This window comes from Myotis nattereri, assembly GCF_964212035.1.
Source record: "Myotis nattereri genome assembly, chromosome: 5".
NCBI classification, from domain to species: domain Eukaryota; kingdom Metazoa; phylum Chordata; class Mammalia; order Chiroptera; family Vespertilionidae; genus Myotis; species Myotis nattereri.
Window position 1 is genome coordinate 21313325 of NC_138080.1, and position 16984 is coordinate 21330308.

General features: G+C 41.7%; 1 protein-coding gene across 2 annotated transcripts; it reads right to left on the reverse strand.

Annotated features, from left to right (window-relative positions):
* Positions 1-2001: 2001 nt before the first annotated feature.
* Positions 2002-15316, reverse strand: LOC308519432 (olfactory receptor 7A17-like; the record flags this gene model as incomplete). Of its 2 annotated transcripts, XM_081091420.1 has the most annotated exons (2): positions 2002-2047; positions 14409-15316. In XM_081091420.1, the coding sequence occupies 2 exons, from the start codon at positions 15314-15316 to the stop codon at positions 2002-2004; spliced, it is 954 nt and encodes a 317-aa protein (XP_080947546.1). The 2 variants fall into 2 exon arrangements, with proteins under 2 accessions (XP_080947546.1, XP_080947545.1); XM_081091419.1 differs by lacking the exon at positions 14409-15316 and having other exon boundaries at positions 2002-3612.
* Positions 15317-16984: the final 1668 nt, after the last annotated feature.

Genomic DNA, 16984 nt, shown 5'->3' on the forward strand with positions numbered 1-16984 from the left:
GGGAGGTTGCCAGCCACAGTTGGCTGTGGGAGCGCACTGACCACCAGGGGGTAGCTACTGCGTTGATCACCTGCCCCCGGTGGGCAGTGCATATCATAGTGACCATTCATTCGGTTGTTCAGTCATTTGGTCACTTAGGCGTGTTTATATACAGATTACAAGCAATTTCAATACAAACAAAGGAAGAAAGTTCACATTAAACAATGGATATATCTAGATTGTAAAGTTTATTTGGAATTAAACACAGAATTTTAGTGATTCTTACACAGATTAACATATTACAAAATTTCCCTAGTAGAAACCTAGATAACTGACCTGATAGGTGAACCCACTTTTCCATCCCCTGCTCTAATTCCAACTCTTATGTTTTAAAGAAAAAGTAAACCCATAAAACCCTAGCCATCCTGTCTTGGACCACAATACAGGCAGAGTCCTTCAGTCGAAGTCCAGTTTCTATCTATCTGTCTGCCTGTCGGTGTCTCTCTTTCACACAACACACACACACACACACACACACACACACACACACACACTCACTCACTTTCCTGTGTGGCATTTGGGCATGCTGGACCTGTGAGTAATAAAACTTACATTTTCATAGTTCCATGATGCTTGTTATAAATGTAATAAAGACCATAGGCTCCATCTGGTCAAAACATTGACTCTGCTCTAAGGAACAAGTAGTTGGACCCAGGCCAGTGCCCAGGCATTCCTATCCTATTTCATCACTATCAACAGACTGAGACTTACAGGGAACAATCATAAAGTCTACATTCTCAGGAAGATCAGTTAAGGTACTGATGTACAAAGAGTGAGGGACACATGGTGAACACAAGAACAAATTATTTACAATGATATATGTCATTTGAGAAGAAATTATTGTTAAGATGTCGAGTAAGACTCCCTCCACGTTCTGCATGGAGTAGGGTTCGATATCTGAAAGAGGAGCCGCACAACAAATGAGAGAAAAAGACAGGAGATAATTTTGCAATATTCTGGGACCAGGAGGCTAAATCCCGAAGGACTTCCTTCCTCTGCTCAGGCTGCTCCAATCTTTTATTGATCTGGAGTAGCCCTTAGGGTAAGGAGGTTTCAATGACACACAGATCAGCAAACAATTTCCAGGAATAGACAAAGTATCTGATTAACTCATCAATAGATTTCTGAGTGTAGGCTGAGTAGCTGATTAGCTCATCAATAGATTTCCGGGTGTATCTGATTAACAATAATCAACAAGGATCTACATAAGTATCTAAGGAATTTAGTGAAATAAGGTGGGGATGCTTCAACTATTATTACCTAAATTAACTGAATGGTTCCTAGATTAACTGGGTGGTGCACAGCCCTGACCTTTGCTAGGACTTCAAAGGTTACGAGCTTTTGGGGGGCTCTGTCTAAACTCAGGTAGTGAAGACAATGAATGGACTCCGGCATCTCCCCCTTATTTTTTTCTGTAAAAAATCAAGTATCTGTAGACTAGAAATATAAGAACAAATTCCAATTTCAATGTCCAACAGTTCTCAGTCCAAGTTTCAATGTCCGACAGTTCATGTGTACGTGCCAGCAATGAAATGCTGGTTCTGGATGGTGGACAATGCAGGTCCGGTCCTTTATGGTCTGGTCCTGGGCACCCTGCAGCGACGCACAGCTGGTGACTGCTAGCATGGCAAGGCGTCTTCACCATCTCCATCACTCAGGTAGTGAAGACAATGAATGGACTCCGGCATTAAGACATCAATGTTTCTAGTGAAGTAAATGAAACTTCCACATATTTCTGACTAAGGTTGGAAAAAACATTGTGAAGGTAAAAAGAAAAAAAAAAGGGAACAACTGTTCATATAACAGACAAAGCAGAAAGCTGAATGAAATGGTTACTTAAATTCTACAGAAGAGCTGAAACAAACAAAGGAAATTCAAGGACAGAATAGAAGTAACAAGTCTGAAAACTACAATCTGAGGAAAGAATCTCAATTTCCGGTTTTGAACCTTAAAGCACTTTTTCTACCTCAGGATGGTTGTCCCCTTTGTACCTGCCATCACATACAATCTTTTCAAGGCCTTCTTTATGTCTTTGTTCCTGAGACTGTAGATAAAGGGGTTCAGCATGGGTGTGACCACAGTGTACATCACCGAGGCTGTTGCACTTGAGTGTGTGCTATGGGTAGCAGCAGAGCTGAGATACACTCCTAGGACTGAACCATAAAATAAGGAGACAACTGAGAGGTGAGAGGCACAGGTAGAAAATGCCTTATACTTCCCCTGAGCTGATGGGATTCTACAAATGGAGGACACTATCTTAGAGTAAGAGTAAAGGATACCAGCGAGGGGACCAGCACCCAGTAGTGCAGATACAAAATACATCACCACGTTATTAGGAAAAGTGTCAGAACAGGAAAGTTGGATTACCTGTTTAATTTCACAAAAAAAGTGGGTGATTTCAAAGTCTGTACAGAAGGACAGCTGCGATACCATTAAGCTTTGTAACAAGGAATTCAGGCCACTTATGATCCAGGACACCAGAAGCAGCAGTCCACAGAACCGGGGGTTCATGATGACCATGTAGTGCAGGGGGTGGCAGATGGCCACAAAGCGGTCATAGGCCATCACTGTCAAGAGGATGTTATCCAACATTCCAAATAGTACGAAAAAATACATCTGTGTGATGCAACCTTTATAGGTGATGACTTTGCTCTGTGTCAGGATGTTCATCAGCATCTTTGGGACGGTGGTGGAGGTGAAACAGATGTCTACCAAGGACAGGTTGGACAGGAAGAAGTACATGGGTGTGTGGAGGTGGGAGTCTGAGCTGACGGCCAGGATGATGAGCAGGTTTCCCAACACAGTGACCAGGTACATGGAGATGAAAAGCCCAAATATGAGGGGCTGCAGTTCTGGTTCCTCTGAAAATCCCAGGAGAAGAAATTCTGAAATTGGGGTATCATTGCCTCGCCTCATGTGGTGTAGGTGTCTAATAGGAAAGAAAAATTAGCATGATCAGTTTTTAAACAAATGGCTATTACTAGCATAGTTGAAATGCTACAGTTATATTTTGCAGTAATCAATTTCTTTTTTTTTTAACATATCATCCCCTTTAAGACACACCCCAACCCATGACATCTCTGATTAGGAATTTCTGTTCTCCTCACACCTTTTCCCGAAGGTGGTCATGAATTACACAGGTGTTTTTTTTTTAATTCTTGAGATTATTACAGATGTTCCCTTTTATCAACCCTATTACCCCTTTACCCAGTTTCCAACCCACTGCCAGCCTTCACCATGCTACTGTTTCTATCCATAGGTAATGCATATATGCATATATGCATATAAGCTCTTTGCTTAATCTCTTCCCTACTCTCCTCCGTCCCTCTGAGATTCATCAGTTTGTTCCATGTTTCCAAGCCTCTGGTTCTATTTTATTCATCAGTTTATTTTGTTCATTAGATTCCTTGTTTTTTTTTCTACCTGGACGTTTACTTTAAATTATTGATAGATATGTTTTTATTGCCATTCTACTGTTCATATTTTTTTATCTTTTTCTCCTCCTCCTCCTCCTCCTCCTCCTCCTCCTCCTCCTCCTCCGCCTCCTCCTCCTTCTCCTCGCTCTCCTCCTCCTTCTCCTTCTTAAAGAATACCTTTCAACATTTCATGTAATACTGGTTTGGTGGTGATGAACTCCTTTAGCTTTTTCTTGCAAGTGAAGCTCTTTATCTGACCTTTAATTCTAAATGGCAGCTGGGCTGGGTAGAGTATTCTTGGTTCTAGGTCCTTGATACTCATCACTTTGAATATTTCTTGCCACTCCCTTCTGGCCTGTAAGCTTTCTTTTTAGAAATCATCTGAGAGTTGTATGTGTGCTCCCTTGTAGGTAACTTAGTGCTTTTCTCTTGCTGCTTTTAAGATTCTCTCTTTGTCTTTTTCTAAAAAAATATATTTTTATTGATTTCAGAGAGAAGGGAGAAGGAGAGAGAGATAGAAACATCAATAATGAGAGAGGATCATTGATTGGCTGCCTCCTGCACACCCCTTACTGGGGATCGATCCCCCAACCTAAGAATGTGTCCCAGACCGGAATTGAACCCAGGACCCTTCAGTCTCGGGTCGATGCTCTATCCACTGAACCAAACCGGTTAGGACTAGAGCCTAATAATTGTTAATACCCTCACCTGATGGTGAAGATTGAAGTATCCATCGGCCTATGATGGTGGACAGATAATCAATATATTGTATGTAGAGAGCTTGGTGTACTTCCTGCTTGTTGGTAAATGAAAGGTTACCTTCACTGTGATGGGATGAGGCTGATTATTTTCTTCCTCCTCTCAAATGTCTCTAATCCTTCCCAACACCCCGGTCTCCAATTCCACAGACATATTTCAGTTCCCTGTCATCTCTCCCATCTAACAGGTGGGCACCTCTCTAGCCAAATGCACACATTGACTCAGAGAGAACTTTAATGCTGATCCTTGAACTCTCTGATTAAAATTCCTCCCCAGTGATACCTCACTGGAGATAGAGGCCAAAATTTCGTAGCTTCAAACATGAGGCTCAAGTGTCTGTGAACTTTGGGCCAGCTCCACCCTCACAGAGCCCTGGCCTCCCTCACACTGGTCTCCTACACATTGTTCTAAGTCCAGCTTCACCTGACACCGCAGCTGCAGGGCTCAGAGCCTTTATGGGCTCACTTTCCTCTGCTTGGGGTCTCCCCACTGGTCTTTTGGAATTTTTTACCCCCTCTCCATCCTCCAAAGTCCAACTCCTCTTTCAGAGAGACTGGGTCCTCTCCTTCATGAACCTTTAATTTTTCTAGCATGAGCACAGGAAAAGGTCACTTTCTCATGCTCTTAATCTTAGTGTTAGGGCACCCATGGTGAGATTTTTATTTAATCCCATGTCTTTGTTCCTTGCTAGACTGTGAGTACCTGAGGCATATAGCATGTTATACAAACACCTTCTCTGCTCCTTCAGATTTAGTTTAGTGTGGCTGAACAAACATGTATTCTATGCCAGGATTCTATGAAGTTAGGTGTGGAGGACAGGCTTGAGGAGTGCTCTCAATGTTCTGAGATCAGGAGCCATTAGGGTGTCAGATTACAGTTGTAAGAATGAAACAGAATGGAATCAAGGAGGCACAAAAGAAAGTATTGGAGTGTGTCATACACAGTGATGGTCCATACATAATCATTTCATGGCTCCCTTTGTTCACTCATGCATGCGTGTGTGTGTGTGTGTGTGTGTGTGCGCGTTCGCGCGCAAAAAATGGTGGATAACAATGTAAAAGGCATGTCTTATTTTGGGACACAGTGAAACAAATCTGGAATTCAGTGTTTAGATCACTCTGGTGTCTATATGGCTCAATAGCATCTTTCCTTTGCTATTTTTGGCTTTAAGTTTTGATGTCTTTTGTGATACAACTGATGGGTGGGCACTGGTCCTGTTTCTGTTCTTTGTCAACCTACAAATCATCCCCAAACATTTTTTAGATAATCCTGCTTATGCCACAACTATTGATCCCCTTTCTTCACATATTTGTCCCTGAGAATATGATATCATAGCACACTTATTTCATTGTACTTGGCCTTCTTTGTCTAATGTGCGGTCAAATGAGCAGGGAGCTCACTGACTATTCATTTATGTAGTTTGATAAATGTGTGCTCTTATTTGGAAAAATGTTAAGGTATGAGATATTCATAATATAAACAATAGCAGGGAAAATAAACATTGTTGAATATTGTGTATTCAAATATTGGCATTAGTAAAATTGAATAAAATTGTAAAACAAAAGAAAAGGCAAAATAAACCTCACAAAACTTTAATCACATCAATATAGGTCTCCAATTTCAGATATATGGGTAAGGATGTGGAAATAAAAAGACAAAAATATACTTTTAAAAGGCAGTGGAGAAAGTAGTATCTACAGTTATAATTTATACTTATGTAAACATAAATAGATCATGCTTAGAAAATGGATAGAAAAGATCATTAATTGAATGCAAAAGAATTTTTCCGCCAAGGTGAAAAATGTAGAATGTTTATGTTTAAAATTAATGGGAGAAGACACATATGACAGACTGATAGTTTGACCACACAAAATTAATACATTTTCATCCATTTCCCTAACTCTATCTATACATATATAAAGGACTTTTATGCCAAACAGCAATGTTTTTAAGAGAAAACTAATTTAGCATACTAAATATATTAACTATATATTCGCCCACCTAGCACACAGATGTGGTCGTCTCTCAGCTCTGAGCTGGCCTGGTTAGGCTCTCAGGTTACCTCAGGGAGACATTCTGGGATGCACTTCTTGAATCTTCCCACAGCATCTGCTGCACTCTCAGACTCACCTGGATGGGTCTCTGAAAGGAAGGACTCCTTGTAGAAGTCTGAATTGCTCCCTGGATGGTTAATGTTGGAGACGGAAGCTCTGTTCTCAGACAAAAGAGCAGGAAGGAGTCAAGCATTAGTCTCAGAGTCAGACTCCAAAAGAAACAAATACGTTCTGTTCCAGCCTAACGTTGCACATGTTGGGAGTCTGCTGCAGAGGAGATATTACTCCTCCTTTATCTGCTCATTAGATGCTGTTTGCATTGTTGCTCCCACCTCTGAGCACCCGGTTTCCCTGTGGACACACTGGTCTGAACAGAATGGAAAATGTTCCTGCCGATTCTTTGTTCCCAAGGGACCAGGTTAGAAGTTAAGTGAATCCTGTTTTTGTTACTCCTTCTCCATGATCCTCTTGAGGTCTCATCTCCCAGCACCTTATACAACTTTGAATTACATTTTCTCAAAAGTCCAAGACTGAGGAAACTGGCTTGACTAGGAACTTGGATTTTCAAAGTACTGACCTGTCGTGAGGCACAAGCCACGATAACTACAGAAAATTGCTTTCTCTCTTCAACAAGGGAGAGGACTGCTGTGTCTTTGATGTAAAGCTTGGGCACCACCCTCCTTGCTTTCATGACACATTTTTCAAATCAATGAGAAATTTCATACTTACATCAGAAGATAAGAGCTGCTATTTAGTCCCACATTATAAGACCTTTGTTAATTACGAGACATAATTATAAAATTTCATGCTATACAATCTGAGGTTAGTACCTTATACGCATTATTTGATTTATATTTTATAAAAGCCTTTCTCTGAAGTGCTAAAATTATGACCTTCATTCTCCATTGCTGAAGTGTGATTGAGGAAGTTTAGTGACCAACCCAACATTATAATCAGAGTACGGTGTTGATTACAATCTGTCATGATGCTTTCAGTTCTCAAACTGTGCAGTGGTTCCCAATGAGGGAATATCTGAAGATAGGCTGCTTAATACTTGCAATACCCAACACAAATAGTTATGTCATATTTAGAAGGTAAAAATTCCTAGTCTAGATGAGCTCCAACTTCACAGTGCATATTATTGACTTAAAAAAATAACATTGACTAGGTGTTTCATCAGCAAAAGGATTTATTCTGGAAAAAGAAAGTATTGCAACCCATGCCAAGCCACATGCACACTCTGGCCTGTGTGCCAAGATGGAGGGGTACTTATGGAGGGGAAAGGAAGAGGGAAGGGGAAGTTAGAACCATGGAGTGTTATAAACATAGCGTTCTTCCTGTAGGGCTCTGACGATTACATACAGTGTGAGAAACTCCATTAGTGCTATCCCCTCCCATAGGCTCTCCTGACTGGTTATGTTTGCTTCAATTGCTGTTAGTCTTTATCAATATGAATCACCCCTGATTCTAGTTCAAGCACAGATAGTGATTCAGCAGGTGCTGGTGGGCCCAGGGCATCTGCATTTCTCATAAGTCCCAGGAAAATGCTGGTTTTGCAGGTCCTGGTCTGAAGACCACTCTTTGAGTAGCAAGTTTTGGTCCTGTTGTAGAGTAAGGGGTAAGAAGTTGTAGGCCATCTTCAGCAAAAATTGTGTTTGCTTAAGATTTTGAATGAAAGATGTACAGTCATGCACTGCTTAGCAAACAGGGATATGTTCTGAGAAATGCATCCACAGGCGATGTTGTCATTGAGTGTGAATCAGAGAGTGCACTTATGCAAACCTAGATGGTATAGCCTTCTACTCCCCTAGGGCCTAGGCTATATGGTACAGCCTGTTGTTCTTTAGGGGAGGAAAATAATTTAACCTGAGTCCTTCTGGGTTCTTGGCTTACACATCTTTGTAATAAAAGACAGATTGACAGGACAAAAACAAACAAAAGTTTAATAACATGTATGCCTCCTATATATGTGGGAGAGATCTAGGAAAACGAATTAACTCCTGAAAATACCACCTTAACCACCATCATTAACTGAAGACAGAAAAAGGTGTTGAGGGAGGGGAGTCAGATATGGGAGGTTACCAGGGAAAGCACAATAAACAGGGTAAGGGTGTTATGCAAATTCAAGTAATTGTCTTTTGCATTGAAATGAGTTTCTAGAAATAAGGTCACTGCCTCCCCATTCCTAGTACAGGCTCTGACAACACAGTCCTTTGTGGGTTGTGAGCTCAGACAGGATGACAGGGGGACCTGGAGTGTGGGGCTAGTGCAGTCCTCTAGGGTGTTGCAGATTGGAGGGGAGTGTTTGCCCCAGGAAAGATGGCATTGGTCTCGATGTGGCTTCTTCTACAAATATTTGGTTGTAATGATTCTGTTCAACTGTTTTCTGTTGGATCTTCAGGTTGATTGTTGTATAATTTTGTTGTGATTCCAGTTCAGGGCTGGGAGGAGAAGAGAGCAACTTCCACCTACTCTGCCGCCATCTTCCTCAACAATTCTACTTTCAATCTTTGTGTCTACATGTCTTTCTTTTAATTTCACTTTAATTTAACCATTTACTCTTTTAGCTTCTATTCCATCCAATTTTTTTCAAGTTCTCTTTCAACATGAAAGATGAAAATTTTAACGAGTCTGTGTTGTACATATATGGGTGTGTGTTTATTAGAAAAAATTCAGATACAATGTACACACATGTACACATACATATACTTCTTACCTGTGAAGGAATTCTTAGACTCACCAAGTATTTCTAAATATTTTATTTATTAACAAAATTTACTGAATTAGGTTTATCATCTCATATCACAACCAGAAATAAGGAAGCAGATGATCTGGGTGATTACATGTACTCTTAATTTCTGTATGGCTCCTTTAATTCAGAAAAGTTGGCATTTTAAATATGTTCAGTTCATTTCATTCACTCACTCCAATAAGTTATTTAAAATAAAAACAATTTATTAGAACCAATAAATGAATTCACTAACATTGTGGGATACAAAATTAATTTACAGAAATCTGTGGTGTCTAATAACAAACTGTCAGAGAGAGAAATTTAGAAAATAATCCCACTTACAACTGCATCAAAAAGGATACAATACTAAAAGTAAACATAACCTTGGAAGTGAAAGACCTGTACACTGAAAACTATAACATATTGCTGAATGTTACTGAAGAAGATGCAATAATGGAAAGGTATATTGTGGTCACTGATTGGAAGAATTAATATTGGCATCATTCATGCTAAAAGTGCAGGATGCCAAACCCAGATTTAATACTGGATCTAATGGAAGTGTCTACATCTCCCAGAAATACAATTCTAATCAACCAGGAATCTTTTCCTGGAATCTTTTGGTCAAGCACCAGTAAGGTAATCTGTCACATGGGCCCTCTCCATCCCTGTAGAAGGAAGAAGGAATCTGCATGAGAAAAGCCTCTTGTTCTCCTCTCCCAAACAAAAGATGTCAAGGCCCCACCCCCAAATTTCTTCTTTTCTGTTATTAAGAGCTCCCTTATGCTATTCTTTTTTTTCTGTAAAAACCTACTTTTGTACAACCTTTCAGAAATTTCTCTTACTTGTTAGGTGGGATGCTGTCTGATTCATGAATCAGTTATTAAAGCAAATTAGATATTCAAATTTACTAGATTGAAGGAAAAAATACTCAAAGCAATCCATAGATTCAATACAATCTCTGTAAAAATTCCAATGTCATTTTTTCCACAGAAATAGAACACACAATTCTTATACTTGTAGGGAACTACAAAAGATCCTGAATAGCCAAAGCAACCTTGAGAAAGCAAAACTAACCTAGAAGCATCATGCTCACAGGTTTCAAAATACATAAAAACCTATAGTAATTAAAGCAGTACAGCACAGGCATTAAAAAAGACTCATAGATCAATGAAACAGAACAGAGAACCCAGAAATAAACCCATGCACATATAGTCATTAATTTAGGAAGAAGGAGCCAAGAGTATACAATGGGGAAAGGGTAGTATCTCCAATACCTCATCGTTAGCTCAGAATGTCACATATACCTCATTTCCCCTTTGTCTCTGTACCTCTCATGTATGTATGTGCTACTGGACCACTTCTGTGCTGGGGGCGGGCCCTGCCCCAGCACAATCTGGAACTTTCGAGTGTCAGGTGACTTTCAGATCCTTGACTCATCCAGGAAAGTTTTCAAGGATGAATCAAAGTGAGAATAAAGCAAGTTTTATTCAGGTAGAGACAGAGAAAGAGGCACAGGCATGGGTGACACTATAGAAAAAACGTACCCATATGAGCGGATCAACTCGAGAGTGAGTTGCGCAGGTGGTCAGTTAGTTCCTGGGATTTTATGTGTGTTCAAGGTGGAAGGGTGGGGGGTGGTCTCCAAGCACTGTGGCACCAAATTCTGACTCTGCCTTTTGGGTGGAAGGGAGCCTTGTTCCTAACAGGGTTGTTCTGGAAGTGTCATGGAGTTTTTCCCTCTTGGCCACCTTTCTATTTGTGGTGTCAGTTTTCATTGTAATGATGGTATAATGAGCTTCAGGGTCGGTCTTTTGCCAATTTTCTCCCATCTTGGAATGATCTGGTTCTGGTCAGTCCTTGTTGTTGTGACCTCTAACCACTGCAGGGGGTTTCCTGCCATAAACTGTTTTCTGTTTGATCAGGCCCAGAAGTGGGGCTTTGGTTTCTTTTTCTCCTGCCTCATATCCATACAGAAGCCACTGGGACATATGTACTTGACAATCAATGTTCCCAGGTATTATTGTAGGTATTCTGGACACTGAGTTGAATAAGATAATAAAACTAGCAGATTAGTTATAAAGCCTAGTAGCAAGATACTAGTGTAAATACCTGACATTATACTTTTGATGCATGAGGCATCTGTTTCAAAGACATCTATCTCAAAGAATCCTATTGCCAGCTTCATGACAAGGCTACTAGAGAAGCACTCAGGTCTCTCCTCCCAACTCAAACTATTCTCTCTCTCTCTCTCTCTCTCTCTCTCTCTCTCTCTCTCTCTCCTTCTCCCTCTTATTCCTCCCTTCCCCCGTTCTGAGACCTTCTGATGTGGCCCTTAGGATGCTGTGTATCCTCCAGGACCTTGAGTAATAAACCTTGTGATTTCACAGATGCTTCATGATTGTTGCAATTTTAATAAGGACCCCAAGTGCCGGTCCAGCCACAACATTGACTGTGGTCTGAGGAACCAGTAGGAGGACCCAAGACTAGGGATCAGGCATTTTCAGCCTATAGCATTACCATCAACAGGCTGAGACTTATGAGGAACAAGGATAAAGTCAACATTATCAGGAAGAGCAGTGAAAGTACTGATGTATAAAGAATGAGAAAGAGCCCTGGCTGGTTTGGCTCAGTGGATATAGCATAGTCCTGTGGACTGAAGAGTCCTGGGTTCAATTCTTGTCCAGGGCACCTGCCTGGGTTGTGGGCTCAATCCTCAGTAGGGCCATGCAGGAGGCAGCTGATCAACAATTCTCTCTCATCATTAATGTTTCTTTCTCTCTCTCCCTCTCCCTTCCTCTCTGAAATAAAAATATTTTTTAATAAAATATATTTTAATAAAAATATATTTAAAAGGAGAAACTGCCGAAACCGGTTTGGCTCAGTGGATAGAGCGTTGGCCTGCGGACTGAAAGGTCCCAGGTTCGATTCCGGTCAAGGGCATGTACCTGGGTTGCGGGCACATCCCCAGTAGGAGATGTGCAGGAGGCAGCTGATCGATGTTTCTCTCTCATCGATGTTTCTAACTCTCTATCTCTCTCCCTTCCTCTCTGTGAAAAATCAATAAAATATATTAAAAAAAAAAAAAAAAAAAAAGGAGAAACTAAGATGGCGGCATAGATAAACACCGGGAAATAGTCACCTCCCACAGCAATTGAAAATTACCCCAAAGGATGGAGCAAACATCGTCCAAAACAACAGGAAGGCTGGCTGAGTGTAATTTCTACAACTAGAAGAAAAGAAAAGCACGCTGAGAGCCAGAGGAGCTGCGGAGGCTGAGTGCAGAGGTATGGCGGCGGCTCGCGCGCGCGGAAAGAGGGTGGCACCTGAGGACATGGCTGTCTTTTTGAATCACAAGCTACCGACTGCTCTGATCTCCGGTTCTGGGAAGTCTCTGGGGACCCAGGACACATACCGGGAGAGGCTGCTTTCTCAGGCGGCAGCGGGCGAACTTGAGGGCGGATTTCCCTCAGAGGTGCTTGCAGCCATTACCGGGACACTGAGATGCGCGACTCCGAGTGCGGAGAATCAGCCATTGCTTCTTTCTCCGGCCTTTTGACTCCCTGAGACCCCGCCCCACCCAGGCTGCAGCAGAGGCTTTTGCATGTGAATGCCCCGGCCCTTTGCAACCTGATAATTACCTAACTGCAGCCGGGCCAGCCAGACCCAGAACTTCCAAGAGAAGGCCTAAGGCCCCGCAGCGGCTTGCATTGCTTCACAGTTGAGCCTCTTCGTGGCCCGGCTGTGAGGCCTCAGGCAGGGGCTGAATTAGCACCTCCTTAGATCCAGGAGCCACTGTACCCAGTGGTCAGAGGGGGACCATTCTCCCACTTCAGACACAGCTGCTTCCCACAGCCAATTGGCCTGGAGGTCAATTTCTCCCAGTGATCCTACATCAACCAAGGCACCAAGAGTGCACTAAGAGTGTCCACCCCAGGTAACTGGGGAGGCTGAGCTACTGGGCCCTACAGGACACCTGGCGCGCAGGGACACTCTATCAACACAGGGAAGCAGCCAAAATGCGGAGACAGAGAAACAGGTCACAATTGTCAGAAACGGAGGAGGACAGACGACTGGATATAGAGTTCAAGGCCACGGTTATAAGGTTTTTCAAGAATTTTATGGAAACCGCCGATAAATTTAATGAATCCCTCAAGGAGTATGGTGAGACCATGGAAGACATGAAAAAGGACCAACTAGAAATTAAGCATACACTGACTGAAATAAAGAATAATTTACAGAGATCCAACAGCAGACAAGAGGATCCCAAGAATCAAGTCAAAGATTTGAAATACAAAGAAACAAAAAATACCCAACCGAAAAAGAAAAAAGAAAAGAGATTCAAAAAGTATGAAGATAGTGTAAGGAACCTCTGGGACAACTTCAAGCGTACCAACATCAGAATTATAGGGGTACCAGAAGGAGAGAGAGGGCAAGATATTGAAAACCTTTTTGAAGAAATAATGACAGAAAACTTCCCTCACCTGGTGAAAGAAATGGACCTACAAGTCCAAGAAGCGCAGAGAACCCCAAACAAAAGGAATCCAAAGAGGACCACACCAAGACACATCATAATTAAAATGCCAAGAGCAAAAGATAAGGAGAGAATCTTAAAAGCAGCAAGAGAAAGACAGTCACTTACCTACAAGGGAGTACCCATCCGACAGTCAGCTGATTTCTCAACAGAAACCATGCAGGCCAGAAGAGAGTGGCAAGAAATATTCAAAGTGATGGATACCAAGAACCTACAACCAAGATTACTTTATCCAGCAAAGTTATCATTCAGAATTGAAGGTCAGATAAAGAGCTTCACAGATAAGGAAAAGCTAAAGGAGTTCATCACCACCAAACCAGCATTATATGAAATGCTGAAAGGTATTCTTTAAGAAGAGGAAGAAGAAAAAGGAACTCTTACCATTTGCCACAGCATTGATGGAACTGGAGAGCGGATAAATACCACAAGATCTCACTTATTTGTGGAATATAATGAACAACATAAACTGATGAACAAGGACTGATCCAGAGATGGAGAGGCTTTGATTGGACTAACAATGATGTGTGTCATTTGAGAATAAATTAATCTTCAGAAATCCATGTTGTCCATGAAACAAACTAGAATTTGCATTCTGATCAAGGTTGGAAACAGCTGTTAGGTTAGAACAAAGGAGAGAGGGAATAACTGTCTGTATAATAGACGTAGCAGAAAGTGTAAGAAAATGGTTACTTAAATTGTGTAGAGAAGTTGAACTCAAATAAATGGAAATTCCAGGAAATAAATAAAAGAAGCAAGTTGTACAAACACTATCTGATTAAACATCTTAATATCTGGTTTTCACTCTTGAAGCCATGAAATTAAGTGCACTTTTTCAGACTCAGCACAGCTGTTTTTTTATGGCTGCCATCTCAAAGAACTGTTTCAGGGCCCCTTTTATGTCTTTGTTCCTGAGACTGTAGATGAAGGGGTTCAGCATGGGTGTGACCACACTGTACAACACTGAGGCTGCTGCACTTGAGTGTGAGCTGTGGGCAGCCGCAGAGCTGAGATACACTCCTAGGCTTGTTCCATAAAATAAGGAGACAACTGAGAGGTGAGACGCACAGTTAGAAAATGCCTTATACTTCCCCTTAGCTGATGGGATTGCACGTATGGAGGACACTATCTTAGAATATGAGTAAAGTATCCCAGCAAGGGGACCACCACCCAGGAGCACAGCTACAAAATATATCACCATGGTATTAAGAAAGGTGTCAGAACAGGCGAGTTGGACCATCTGATTGAGTTCACAGAAAAAGTGGGGGATTTCCAAGTCAGTACAGAAAGTTAGTCGCAACACCATTAAGCTTTCTAACAAGGAATGTAGGGCACTTGTGATCCAGGACACCAGAACCAGCAGTCCACAGAGCCGGGGGTTCATGATGACTGTGTAGTGCAGGGGATGACAGATGGCCACAAACCGGTCATAGGCCATCACAGTCAGGAGGAAGTTGTCCAGTCCCCCAAATAATATGAAAAAATACATCTGGGTGATACAGCCTTCATAGGTGATGACTTTGCTCTGTGTCTGAATGTTCCATAGCATCTTTGGGATGGTGGTGGAGGTGAAACAGATGTCTACCAAGGACAGGTTGGAGAGGAAGAAGTACATGGGAGTGTGGAGGTGGGAGTGTGAGCTGACGGCCAGGATGATGAGCAGGTTTCCCAACACAGTGATCAGGTACATGGAGAGGAAAAGCCCAAATATGAGGGGCTGCAGTTCTGGTTCCACTGAAAAACCCAGAAGAATAAATTCTGATGCTCCTGTAAGATTCCCTGGTTCCATGAGGTGGGAGTGACTTCCAAGAAAGAAGAAAAGAGCATGAGGACTTTTCATACAGTCTAGTATTGCTCACATGGCTCTAATGCTACAGTGTGTCTCCTGCAGTCAAGAAATAAGTTTCAACATTTTGGTCTGGATTTGGTTCCATCAAGGACTTTCCTGTGTCATTTCAGAATAGCTATTTTTGTCCCAATCTGCTTTTTCCCTAAGATGTCAGGTATACTACAGTTTTAATGGGAAATTTTTCATGCATTTCAGGAATATGAATTGAGTGCTGACCATGGTTTCAGCACTGTCTGGGCTGTACCTAGAGGGTGCTGAGGAACAAAGTCCCTACAATTCAATCTGGAGGAAAGAATATAGAAGCAAATAATAGAAATATATAAATGTTAGTCAATGGTAAAAGGTGAGAACGCCTAGTTTAGATCAGCACTTCTCCAATTTCAATGTTCCCATGAAGTCCCCAGGATTCTGGCTCAAATGCAGAATTTGATGCAGCAGGTCTGGAGGCCTCAGAGTCTGCATTTCCAACGAGCTCCCTGGTGGTGTGATGCTGCATGTCCTGGCCTGAGGACCACTCTCAGAATAGAAAGGCTGTGGTTCTGTGTCAGAGTTAGCTGCATGTAGTTCTAGGTCTTATGACCCAAGTATTGTCTTTGCATGGAGTTTTAAAGGAAGAGTTACTCATTCTAGAGGCTCTGATTAAATACTTGTTTTCTTTGTATAAGGGCCCTTGAGTGACACAAAATAATACTAAAAAGTGATTTGTAGCAGGTAGAATAAGAACCTCTAAAAGATGTCCACATCCTAATCCCCAATAGTTTTAAATATGTTATTTTTTATAGCAAGGAAAATTAGGGTAGCAGATGGAACAGGATTGTTAATTAGCTGACTTTATTTATTTTATTTTTAAAATATATATTTGTATTGGTTTCAGAGAGGAAGGGAGAGGGAGAGAGAGCTAGAAACATCAATGATGAGAGAGAATCACTCATCAGCTGCCTCCTGCATGCCTCCACTTGAGATTCAACTGGCAACCCGGACATGGGCTCTTTTTTTCCTTTTTCTTTAATTCTTAATTGTTTAAAGTATTACATATGTCTCCTTTCCCCCCATTGACCTCTCCCCTGCACTCCCACTCTCCAGCACATGCCAGGCATGTACTCTTGACCGGAATTGAACGGGAACCCTTCACCCTGTAGGCCTACCCTCTATCCACTGAGCCTAGCCAGCTAGGACAATGATTGACTGACTTTAAAATAGAAGATGAGCCCGGATCATCCAGGTGGAACTAAGCTAAACACAATTGCCCCCTAGATGCAAAAGGGAGGAAAGATTAAAATGTACACTATTGGTTTTGATGAAGGAGGAAGGGCCCTGAGTCACGGAATGCAGGTGGTCAGCAATGCAAACTGGAATTGAGAAGAAAACAGATTCTCCCCTGAGCCTCTAGAACAGCCGTGGGCAAACTACGGCCTGTGGGCCAGATCCGGCCCATTTGAAATTAATAAAACTAACAACAAAAAAAACAAAACAAAAAAAAAGACCATACCCTTTTATGTAATGATGTTTACTTTGAATTTATATTAGTTCACACAAACACTCCATCCATGATTTTGTTCCGGCCCTCTGGTCCAGTTTAAGAACCCATTGTGGCCCTTGAGTCAAAAA